This window comes from Leucoraja erinacea, chromosome 5, assembly GCF_028641065.1.
Source record: "Leucoraja erinacea ecotype New England chromosome 5, Leri_hhj_1, whole genome shotgun sequence".
NCBI lineage: Eukaryota > Metazoa > Chordata > Chondrichthyes > Rajiformes > Rajidae > Leucoraja > Leucoraja erinaceus.
Window position 1 is genome coordinate 65984091 of NC_073381.1, and position 13232 is coordinate 65997322.

Genomic DNA, 13232 nt, shown 5'->3' on the forward strand with positions numbered 1-13232 from the left:
CAACACTGGCTGAAATTTTCATTAAGGTTTAGTTCTTAAAGGGACAGAATTTCTTTGCTCCACTGCAAATCATAGAAATCACAGCAGTTTTTCAAGAAGCCATCCCATATGCTCCCAATGCTTAACACAGTAATGTTCACAATTGACACATACCCTGCTTCATGTGAGAATTAGATTAATTAGAGGCTTTAAAAAAAATGTCTGAAAACTTTGTATTAACATAGCAACCCACATAATTCTCCTAGAATTTTGCAAACACTGGATTTAATTAATTTGGACATATCAACTCATCAGTGCTTGTTCTATTATTGGAGTCAGCCTAGAAATTTGACCATGCAGTGGGCTGTTTTAGGCACTATGCCTCAAAGTACAGAACTAGAAAGTGCAATCTTAATATAAACCAGAAATGTGTCATTCACATATTGATAGAAGTCCTCCACGCAATACCTGAAGGAGGCAAGCCTCTTAATCGCCTGTTTCATGTTGTGACCTTCTCTGCAGAGTAGGTTTGATGAGGTAGTTGACTACATTCAATTAAACTAGGTCTACTTCTTGATTCAAGTGCTCCTTACTTACCCGAGCGGTGCTATGAAATAAGTAGTTGTCCAAGCATCCACTGTGCTTCATCAGCGAGTTGACTTTTGATCTTCACAGCTTGCCAGCTCAATGGAAATGAATCCAAGGCCCAATTTCAGCAGTGCATCAAGTCTCCTTATCTGTGTGCAGAGATGTCTAAAGAAAGCTACTTAATGTTGCTCAAATTACAATCGGAATCCTCATGTCAGTAGATTTGTGATAAGTGTGGGCATTCAGCAACCGGTAGAGTCAGTGAGACTAAATAATTTTTACCAATAGGGCTGCTAGTAATGGCAGAAAGCTTTGATGTTTTATCTATACAAAATAAAATGTACCAAATATTGAAAATTATTCAAGCAATCAATAATCAAGTTATTGGATGCACCAAAAATACAAATATCTACAGTATATACATCTATTTTGGTAAATTATTAAATTTGTTATCTCAGTCCTTTCAAATGGAGTATAGAGCTGAATTATGTAGGTTGCAATTATACCTAACACTATAAGCTACTATGCAAAAGGCATAGCAAATTTTTATTCAGAATTCCTTAAACTTACTCAAGAAACATGGGAGACTTTTGTTGTTCAGAGATTTTTTTTGGCGGGTGGGCCTTTATTAATCTGATATGCAAGACTTCAGAATTTTGCAAAAGCCGGGGTATTGTGAATTAGTGAAGTAACATGATTCGTATTCTCTTTTATATCACTTAACAAACTTATCTCCTCATAATACTTTTCGACAAAAATATTTGAAGTGCTATTTGGACCCTTCTTTTAAAAAAGATGTAGTCCAATACTTGAAGCTGAAATTGGATCTTAGCTGTAAAAATAGTTTACCCTTAATTAAATCTAAGGCACAACATCAGATTTCTAAACTGACATTGAAGTAAGTGAAAAACTTCTAGACTTTATTTTTCTTTGTAAATGCTATTGCAGTCCTCCAAGGACTCACCTTTTAGATTCAATAACAGCATGTCTCAAAACACAACCCTCATCCCTAAATGCATACACAACCCACATTTCAAACAAAGCCATTTTCTAAAGAAGTCCCTCTCATTTTGCCTCCCATATTCCTTCCCCTCCCATATACCAATCTTATTTTTCTGGTAACATTATATTAATGTTGGTATACAGCTCTAGAAATGCCAATAGTCCATAACATAGTAACCTGAATTGGCATTCTTCATGTCAGAGCTTAGGCTGCGAGTTAGCAATCCAAATGTGGGAAGGCAGCATTGTTGATCAGAATCCCATTCGCACTCAATACCCACACACTCTATTTCTTCCTGCACAGGCTGCAGGAATATGATTTCTCTCCTTTGCCTCAGATCAAGAAGGCCAATTATAGCATCCCCAGTGCAACCCTGAACGTCAGGGAAATAAGACCAAAGGTTTCAGGTCTTTTCAGCATGGTACCATGCTATCCTGGATAATCTTTCCACAAATGAAGTGCTTTTAGTTTAAAAAGGTGGCAAGAATGTGTCTGCAAAAATAAACAACCAGGTGGAAGGATATACAAGGAGAAAAATCATCATTTCTAAAGACTCTGGGAAAGGACCTAATCCAGCAATTAAAAAGCATGCTAAAGTGTACATGTTAACACAAGATTGGTTATTGTTTTGGATTTTAACAGATGGCTGCAGAAATAGCCTAAAAACAGACTCCACTGTAACTCCGTTGAGGTATTTCAACTGCCTATGACAGTTGGTATCCCCCAATCAGTTGACCAATGAACATTACAATTTAACCTAAACCTCCTAGGAAAAAGAAGTTTAACCTACCAAAAAAACATTCAAAATAAGCCACTCTTTCAAATAAATATATATGTATATACAGTTGTTGTTTTACAGAATCTGTTGGGTTTTTTTCATATAAAATCAGCAAACACTAATTTCTCGCATTAATGAAAATTTAGTGAGATATAGAAATAGAGAGAACCACAGACTTTTGTTTGTTCACAGCATACCGGAATAACTGAACTTGAGAAAACATCCTCATATTTTGATGCAGATATGTTTCTGCAGTCCTCAAAACAGTCCAATGGCTTAAAGTTTTATTCAACTGTTGAACAAGACAGCTGACTATAACTGAATGACTATACTTTCACTGGAGTGAATACGTTTAAACAAAAAGACATGAGCTCTCTTTTGATCCAAACAAGTAAAACAGACTGCTCAAAAGAGTTCTTATCCGATTGTTTTAATCCAGCTTATGTACATCCTTCAAAAAGGATACCATCTCTAACAAAAATACTTGCTTTGAAATTGTGGTTGCCTCTTCCAGAATTATTATGACCTATCTCCCATAAGAGTGAGCAAATATCTGGCTGCGCAGCTAATCACAAGATTCTGCTCAGGTTGAATTTACCAAAGCAACCAACATTTCACAAATGTCACATTAATAAATCCTTTCTGGATCCTCTGCCAATGCTAATTTAGAGAATGTAAACAATTACAGTACTGTTAACTCCACCTGGCCCAGCTGCATGTCTCACAAGCTCATCCATGCTCCATGCTAAGAAAAAAATAAAGTGCAATTTGTCCATCTTGGTGTCTTCAATCAAGGTCCATTATGTTATGTGGACATACTTTCAAAGCTGATTATCAAAAGAAAATACCACTCTGCTAAAATTCAGAGGTATTATTTTGTGGAAGCTAATTATACCATAAAATAAAGCTTTAGAACAGCTTATTTAGGGCAATGCACAAATCTGTAATCTCATGGACTAATCTGTAATTCTGCTGCAGATAAATGTTAGAGTTTAACTTTGGAGTAGGATAAAATAAAAACATACAAGGATGGTTCTGTGATCCAGTATTCCCAGGAAACACATCACAGAAAATAAAAGATTATTGGTTTGAGTGCATTGTGAATACTGTTCCCTGTGTTCTGGATGAGCCGATTTGTTCTTAAATGACTTTTAGTTATTTCAGATTTATATCTCTAATATAACTGTTATGTCCAAGTTAATTTTCGATATATAATTATTTAAAATTTAAAACACAAGGCTGTTTAACACATACCATCCATGTCAGAAAAAAAAGTTACTGCAGTGGCATCAGTATTGAAGATTCCTATCAAGTTGCTGCTTTGTAAAAACTTCTGGAATTTATTTTTTAAAAATAGTGTTTCTCCTTTGACAAACTGTGCAATATGAGTTTGGAATATGTATGCTCAATGCACTCTATTTGATTTCACATTACAGATGCCTCTGAGATTAATACTGCTGGATGGTATCCGAACTTTCCAAAACATCCAGCCATAGGATCTTTTTTTTTAATTAGCATAGAGCTGTGGACAGCTACCATTACTGCAGATCTGTCCCAATTAAAGAACATTATAGTTAATATACGGTGACCAAAGGAAAATACTGCTGGCCTCCAAGGCACATTAGCATCCAGCATTATGAGCAATAAAGTCCATAACATGCAAGAATGATCAGTGGGGCCTAACAATCAGTTTGTTTTGGTTTAGATATTCCCTTCCCTTCTTGTAACATCTGAACTGAATTGCAGTTTCTTACAAATAATTTATTGCCACAATTTTATCTAAAACATCTCATATCTAACTGGTGATTGATCTAAAATATGCATGGAATGAAATTAAATACTAACCTATTTAAAAAAAAAAAATCAACTAAAGACAACGTTTGTCTGATGTACAAGGCTGCAATGGAGATGCACAGAAATCCACTTCCAGAACACAACAGAGAGGCCCGAACACTGAATGAAATTATCCATAACAGGTCATCTCCCAAAAAAATCAGTCTTTGTGTGACTAAGCAATAGTCCCGGGCATGTAGCATAGGTACAAGCGCCCACATATTCCACTGCCTCAGGACGTGCCTTGTCGCTTTTGTTGTTGGGCTCTTATGTATTCTAGCCGCTTCTTACATTCTTGATAGTACGTAGATAAACTTTTGTTTTCTTCCAAAAGCTTCTTATGTTCTTGAACCAGTCGGGAGGTATTCTGTTGATCTTTTTCGTCCTGGTCCAGTTCTGCTATTAATTCTTGCCTATAATTTAGAATCAATTTTTTAAAAAGTTACTAAACCTTGCGTGTGTCAACAACACAATACAAAATATGATTCTGAATAAATAAGAGGATGCAGATGAAATTTACTCAAAATAACAGCAGGGAGAAAGTTCTAAAGTTTAAGGTCTTAGCATCAGAGAGAGCAATCAGAATTGCAGGTAGACGCAGCAAAATATAGTAGTACCCACACAGGAGCGAGGCAAGGTCAATCTGATTTATTTGAATAGTATGAAAATCAAATATTTTCACTGTACCTCGGTACACATGACAGTAATAAACCTAAAGCACGGAGGTATTCAAAAACTGTGACAAGAATTTCAAAATTGAGAAAAATTGAGAATTGGAATTTAATACAGAGAAATGTGAGATATTGCATTTTGGGAAGTCTAACTGACAGTGAATGGTATGGCTCTGGGGAGTGCTGTGGAGCAGAGGGATCTAGGAATGCAGGTGCATGGTTCCTTGAAGATGGAGTCGCAGGTATACCAGGTGGTCAAAAAGGCTTTTGACACACTTAGGGCGTCATCAGTCAGACTATTGAGTATGGAAGTTGGGAGGTCATGTTGTAGTTATATAAGACACTCGTGAGGCCGCATTTAGAATATTGTGTTCAGTTCTGGGCTCCATGTTATAGGAAAGACGTTGTCAAGCTGGAAAGGGTACAGAGAAGATATACTAGGATGTTGCCAGGACTAGAGGGTCTGAGCTAAAGGGAGAGGTTGAGTAGGCTGGGATTCTATTCCTTGGAGCACATGAGGATGAGGGCAGTTTTTTAGATTTTTTAGAGTATGCCTTCATATTTATGTTCTCTTTCTTATTTTATTGGTCCTTATTTGGTTCATTCTGAATGTATCCCCCTTTTCAGACCTAAGCTTATGTTTTCTTCTTCAATTTAATACAATTTATCTGGGGCTATGGGGAGAAGGAAGGAGAATTGGGTTAGGAGGATTGGGTTAGAGTAGACTTGATGGGCCGAATGGCCGAATTCTGCTCCTATCACAAGGTTGTTGCCAGGACGAGAGGGTGTGAGCTATGGGGAGAGGTTTAGTAGACTGGATCTCTATTCCATGGAGCGCAGGAGGATGAAGGGTGAACTTACAGGCGTACAAAATCATGAGAGGAACATATTGGGTAAATGCACAGAGTCTCTTGCCCAGAGTAGGGGAATTGAGGACCAGAGGACATAGGTTGAAGGTGAAGGGGAAAAGATTTAGACAATAGACAATAGGTGCAGGAGTAGGCCATTTGGCACTTCGAACCAGCATCGCCATTCAATGTAATCATGGCCGATCATCCCCAGTCCTGCCTTCTCCCCATATCCCCTGACTCCACTATCTTTTAGAGCCCTATCTTGCTCTCTCTTGAAAGTATCCAGAGAACTGGCCTCTACCTCCCTCTGAGGCAGAGAATTCCACAGACTTGCAACTCTCTGTGTGAAAAAGTGTTTCCCCCTCTCCGTTCTAAATGGCTTACCCCTTATTCTTAAACTGTGGCTCCTGGTTCTGAACTCCCCCAACCTCGGGAACATGTTTCCTGCCTCTAGCGTGTCCAAACCCTTGACAATCTTATATGTTTCAATAAGAACCCCCTCATCTATACAAGCCCAGCCGCTCCATTCTATCAACATATGACCGTCCCACCATCCGGTAATTAACCTGTAAACCTCCGCTGCACTCCCTCAATAGCAAGAATGTCCTTCCTCAAATTAGGGGACCAAAACTGCACACAATACTCCAGGTGTGGTCTCACTAGGTGCCCTGTACAACTGCAGAAGGACCTCCTTGCTCCAGTACTCAACTCCTCTTGTTATGAAGGCCAACATGCCATTTGTTTTCTTCACTGCTTGCTGTACCTGCATGCTTACTTTAATTGACTGATGAACAAGGACCTCCAGATCCCATTGTACTTCCCCTTTTCCCAACTTGACACCATTTAGATAATAATCTGCCTACCTGTTTTTTCCACCAAAGTGGTAACCTCACATTAAAGCGCATCTGCCATGCACCTGCCCACTTTCCCAACCGGTCCAAGTCACCTTGCATTCTCATAGCATCCTCCTCACAGTTCACACTGCCACCCAGCTTTGTGTCATCTGCAAATTTGCTAAGGTTTATTGTTAATAAGAGTCTGAGGGGTAACTTTCTCACACAAAGGGTGGTGGGTATGTGGAACAAGTTGCCAGATGAGGAAGCTGAGGCTGGGACTAACCTAACGTTTAAGAAACAGTAGTCCATATCCCTGGGGAAACAGCTGTGTGAGCAGCATCACTATAGGTGAGGTGAAGGCTTAAAGGACGGATGATGGTTTTCTTTTCAAAATTGCTATTTTTGGCATTGGTGAGAAGTCATGTACAGCTGAATTGTAGAAACATAGAAAATAGGTGCAGGAGTAGGTCATTCGGCCCTTCGAGCCTGCACCGCCATTCAATATGATCATGGCTGATCATCCAACTCAGTATCCTGTACCTGCCTTCTCTCCATACCCCCTGATCCCTTTAGCCACAAGGGCCACATCTAACTCCCTCTTAAATAAAGCCAATCAACTACCTTCTGTGGCAGAGAGTTCCAGAGATTCACCACTCTCTGTGTGAAAATTTTTTTTCTTATCTCGGTCCTAAAGGATTTCCCCTTTATCCTTAAACTGTGACCTCTTGTCCTGGACTTCCTGCATCTCCAACCCCTTAAGAATTTTGTAAGTTTCTATAAGATCCCCCCTCAATCTTTTATCTTTCAACAACTCTGGAAACCTGTGGATAATGGATATGCATTCAGAGTTCATGGAATAACACTAGGATGGATGTTCAATCTCGTATTTAAAATTGCAATCAAATTCTCTGTACAGATCTGGACGACGTCAAAATTTCTTAGTGTTGTCAAGCCTACAGCTGTGAGAATATTTCTCAGTGGATGGCTTGATTGTAATCACGTGTAGTCTTTCCGCTGACTGGATAGCAGGCAACAAAAAATCTTTTCACTGTACCTCAGTACACGTGACAATAAACTAAACATGTATTTGAACCTACTAGATAATAATGAGGATAGACACAAAATGCTGGAGTAACTCAGTGGGACAGGCAGCATCTCTGGAAAGAAGCAATGGGTGACATTTTGGGTCGAGACAGGGGAGAGTGAGATACATAGATAAGGAAGTATGAAGATGTGAAAACATGGTAAAGGGAATGGAGATCAAGAAAAATGTGGAATAGATCATTGCTAGCTGGGAGAAGTTAACACCAATGCAATCGGGGATAAAATGTAGTAGGAGACAGTAAAACTTGTTGGAGAACTGGGAAGAGATGGGGAGAAAGAGAAAGCAAGGGTAACTTGAAGTTAGAGGAGTCAATGTTCATATCGCTGGGGTGTAAGCTGCCCAAGCAAAATAGGTGGTGCTGTTCTTCCAATTTGCACTGGGCCTCACTCTGACAATGGAGGAGGCCCATGACAGAAAGGTCAGTGTGGGAATGGGAGGGGGAGTTAAAATGTTTAGCAACCATGAGATCAGGGAGGTTAAGGCGGACTGAGCGAAGGTGTTCAGCGAAACAATTGCCGAGCCTGGGCTTGGTCTTGCCGATATATAGGAGTCCACACCTGGATCAGCGGACACAGTAGATGAGGTTGGAGGAGTTGCAAGTGAACCTCTGCCTCACTGGAAAAGGCTGTCAGGGTCCTTGGACGGAGCCGAGAGTGGAGGCATAGGGACAGGTGTTGCATCTCTTGCGGTTGCAGGGGAAAGTACCTGGGGAATGGGTGGTTTGGGTGGGAAGGAACGAGTTGACCAGAGAGTTTCAGAGGAAACGGTCTCTGCAAAAAGCGGTTGAGTTGGGAAGATGTAGCTAGTGGTGGGATCCCGTTGGAGGTGGTGAAAATGTTGGAGGATTATGTGCTGCATGCGACAGCTGATGGGGTGTAAAGTGAGGACTAGGGGACCCTGTCCCTGTTGACTGGGGGGGGAGGGGGGGAAACAGAGCAAGAGCAGAGCTGCGGAATATAGAGAAGACCCTAGTGAAGGCCTCATTTATGATGGAATGATAAAAGTGAAGCTTTGAAGGGTCAAGACGCTTGCTCCCGTTTGGAATATTTAATTTCCCACTTGCTCTTGTTACTTGAACATTATGGTTTGTTTGCCATCTCCTTCTCATTGGCCTCAATGGTACCATTCCAAGATGAAAAGAATAAACTGATACACACATGTATTAGTAATTTTCCCACTCTCTTAGAGATGCTTTGTTATAATGCAGGATTTTCAGATCTTGCAACAATAAAAAGTTGCATGTTTGTTAGGTGCTATTTTAATTTAAACTCAACATACAAGAAAGGAAATGTAAATAACCGTCACTTACTTTCTCTGTAGTAATAATGCTATTTCAGTTTGAACTTTCAGGTATTCCTGAGCCATTTTGCAATGCTGCTCAAATACAGACATGGATTCTTTGGAGTTTGGGCATGGAGCTAGTGGCTGTGGAGAAATGCAAATGTCACAAATGAAATGGTCACAAAGCATACCTTTACAAGCTAATCTAAAAATCACTGTTGGAAAACTAAATGCGCAGCTGTATCAGGAAACAATGGACTTTCACGTATGTAGGAGAGTTATATTCAAAGCTCATGGTTGGAGAATGGATAAGAACAGGGTCAAACTTAATTACGTTTTTACTTTCTTAATACCACATGCAATTCTTAATGACATTAGTACACAGGCAGAGATGTTGAAAAGACACTAGGTTATATTGTGAAATGAGAAAGATAATCTCACGTATTTTGGAAGCTTGTTCCCACTGGATCCACAAATATATAATCCTGTTCCCAGTATCATGCATTTCCATTGAAACAAACACAATTGACTCGATTCCTTTCATCACTGATAATGCCTGACTATATGAGCATTTCCAGCGTTTTCTGTTCTTATTGCCAATATGATAACTGAAACAAATGCTCAAGGAATTTCCCTTTATCTTCAGTCACCTATAACTTAAAGTGATCATGGACCACTTACAGAGTGTAATGCTGTATATTCATGGAATTAGAACATTTATCTAACTGCAGTGGCTGTAGAGTTTCGATTTCAGTTTAAAGCAGCATCTGCAGTTCCTTCCTACACATTTATCTAACTGCATATTCACGGCATGAATTAGTGGAAATTATTTGCTTGAGAAAATCATTCTGAAAATGAGCACAAGCCACCCATATATTAAGCTTCACAATGAATTAGTGCTCAGAATTAAAAATAATCAACCAAAACTATTTGAGGTACCTACTGACAATTCTTACCTGCAACTGGTGATCCAGTGTAAGATATGCCATTGGGATAGAGTTATCAGAACCATTGGTATCTGGAAAATAATTGTCAAAGCATTAACTCAAATTATTAGGTTGCATATATTTTGTCGTGTTTATTTATGGGAACTGACTTCAAACCTTGTCAAAGTCCAGTTGTCTAAGGCAGCTGGTTGCTTAGTCTGGTGAAGAACATCATTTATAAAGCAAGTTCAACAGACCAGCTGTTTGTTCAAGTGGATTTCTGCTATCAATAGCTCCTGAGAGTGTATTTTTCCTGATATTCTTTCTCAATTATTTTAGTTTGCCTTAGAACTTCATAATTCACATATCACGGTGGTACAACAGGAGGTCACGATTCACAACCTTTGCAACGAGATGGAGAATCAAGATTTACTGTCACTGAGATTTAAGGTGGCATTTCAGGAGTTGTCTGCTTCCTCTAGTCTGCTTCCGCCAATCAGCGGCTTCCACCAGAACCCTCCCTAATAGTCCCAATAGTCTTTGGTCTGAGAGTTTTGCTAGGCCATTAAAAAATCAAACATCTTTGTGAATATGGAGTCCAATACAGGCAAGGCAAGGATGGCTGATTCCCACCCCAGCTGAAGGACAACAGTGGCGAACTGTTTGAACAATTCATTCTGTTTTGGTTATCATGGTTTTATTGAATGGCCTATGCCTACTCCTAATTCACATGTATGCATCATCACTCATGGATAATATAGTTTTGTAAATGCCAAATTATTAAGAAAATTTAAATTTCATAGTTTCCATGGTGAGATGTGAACTTTGATTATTGGTCTTGTAATCTAATTGCTGCACCTTTGTATCAACAGAGGTCTAATTAAACAAAAAACAAACTGGCACATAATTATTTAGCAGCATATCTATTACACTTCATAAAGATTTCCTCAAATGTTTTCTAAATTGAAACCAATTATGAAATTGAAATGGATAGATGAGAAAGACACAAATTGTTTAAGTAACTGTGCGGCACGGTGGCGCAGTGGTAGAGTTGCTTCCGGAGACCCGGGTTCGATCCTGACTATAGGTGCTGTCTGTACGGAGTATGTAGGTTCTCCGCATGACCTGCGTCGGGTTTCTCCGAGATCTTTGGTTTCCTCCCACACTCCAAAGACGTACAGGTTTGTAGGTTAATTGGCGTAAATGGTTAAATGTAACGATTGTCCTTAGTGAGTGTAGGATAGTGTTAGTCTGCGGGGATCTCTGGTTGACGCAGACTCGGTGGGCCGATCAGCCTATTTCCGCGCTACAATTCTAAAATAAACTAAACTCTGGGTGAAGCAACATCTCAGGTAAACATGGACAGGTGATGTTTTGGGTCGGGACTCTTCTTCAGACTGATTGTTTATAGGGGAGGAGAAAGCTGGAAGAGAGAAGGGGCAGGATTCAAGCCTGGCGAGCAATAGGTAGATACAAGTGAGGAGGGGGTTTGACAGATACACAATGGGATAGCTGATGTTTTAAAAACCCAGCAGGCCCACTCGCAACTAGTTAACTGGTGTTTATTGATAAATCTTTCCAGTGCACATACAGCAGGGATTACTGCATCAGTTCTAGTTGCAATTATTAGTTTAAACAAGTAACCAGCTAAATCCTTCTGAAGTATCTCACCCTCCCACACATGATAGCCTTGCAGCTCAATTGGCAGTATCAATATCAAAATGGACTACAGATTTGAACTTTTGATTCAACTTCACAATTGTCAGAAATATATAATATATACTAAAGAACCTACAAAAACAATTAATCACGCACTACTGATACTCAGCTACTTGCAGTTTTTTTGCTCCTTTTAACCCATAACCGCCTTATCCACTAACGCATAGCCCCCAACTCACAGGAGCGGCTAGAGGGGGGGGGGGGGCAGAGAGTGAGGACAGAGAGAGAATGGGGAGAGACGGAGAGAGAGGCAGAGACAGAAAGGCAAGAGACAGGGGGGGGGGGGGGGGGGGGGGGGGGGGGGGGGGGCGCTAGAGGGGAGGAGGAGAGGGAGCATGAGTGAGGGTGGGGGGAGGAGGGGAGCGAGAGATAGGAGAGGGGGGGGGGAAAGGGGGCTGAGAGGAGGGAAGGGGAGAGGTGGTGGGGGGGAAGGGGAGAGGTGGGGGGAAGGGAGGAGGGTGGTGGAGGGAAGGGGGTAGAGCTTCTGACTCTCTGGAAACCCACATCTGGAATGAGCGCGCAGGGGATGGGAGGGGCAGGGCTTCGTGAGCTGCGCCGACAGTGAGGAGAACGTCGTTCAGCGCGTGAGCAATCTGCAGAACAAAGAACCTATAGCTGAGCACAACTCTAGGATCTTTGCTGCAGAATATTCTCGTTCTTTCTGCGCCTTTTGAAGAACAGGGGTGGGGGTGGGTGGAGTAACGTACCTCATGGGAAAACTGCGCATGTGCGTTGACAGCAGCTGCATTAATCCAGAGCGGCGGGGGCGGTGTCAGGAGGCAGGTGGGCCTTGATTGGTGGGCATGTGGGCATTGTGACGTCAGCAACTGGCAAGCGGTGATTATTTTTTTTAAAGTGAGTTTTGCCATTAAACCTGGCTCGGACAAAACTCTGAACATTAATAGCCCATAATCTGTTATTTCCACTTCATCAGTTTATTTATTCATGTGTTTTGTAGTCAATGCCTACTATGTTCTGTTGTGCTGAAGCAAAGCAAGAATTTCATTGTCTTGTGAGGGACACATGACAATAAACTCAATTGACTTGACTTGAACAATTTTATTCAAATCTGGGGAAATAATTGAGCAAATCGAGAGAGGAGTGGATTTCTGAAACCATAAGTTAAATCCCTATCGAAATATGTAAAGATCTCCGCGTGTTTGCGCCTGGTTGCGAGGAATTTCAAAGGCAAAATGACATCCACCCACCCACACACACAGTTTTAAAAGTATACTAGACCAAGTGCAGACCCGTTGGGTCTGCTCCCCCAATGCAGCCGTTCCCTACTCATAGCCCCCATGGGAGACGTGGTCCTCCAACTCAAGCGGCTCAGGAATCAGCAGTGCGGCTGTTTTTAAATTGCGTCATTGAGGCGAGACGCGGGCGCCAGCGGACGTTATGGTCGCTGGCCAGCAGGAGGCGACAAAATGAGTGAGGGGGGGGGGGGGGGGGGGGAAGAAGGATTTTATTAAAAATGTGTACATAAACACGACAGAATTTAATGAGGAGTGGATACTTGGAATGAAAAGTGAAATCTCTACCGAAATGGAAAAAAACTCGGCGTTTCTGGATCTGACGTTGGCATAGCAACGAATCAAAGGCTGGCAGCCACAAGTCAGAAACACACACAGCGAGCCAGCAGCCACAGAGTTTTAATATTAT

General features: G+C 41.0%; 1 protein-coding gene across 4 annotated transcripts in view; it reads right to left on the reverse strand.

Annotated features, from left to right (window-relative positions):
- Positions 1–1466: 1466 nt before the first annotated feature.
- The window catches only part of map3k7 (mitogen-activated protein kinase kinase kinase 7), a 91392-nt gene continuing 79626 nt past the window's right edge, over positions 1467–13232 (reverse strand). For all 4 annotated transcript variants that reach the window (XM_055635831.1, XM_055635830.1, XM_055635834.1 and 1 more), the window contains 3 exons: positions 9882–9943; positions 8954–9069; positions 1467–4594 (listed from right to left, as the gene is read on the reverse strand). In XM_055635831.1, coding sequence (XP_055491806.1) covers positions 4414–4594; positions 8954–9069; positions 9882–9943 — 359 coding nt within the window. In that variant the 3' untranslated portion in view covers positions 1467–4413. The remainder of the gene's footprint in view (positions 4595–8953; positions 9070–9881; positions 9944–13232) is intronic.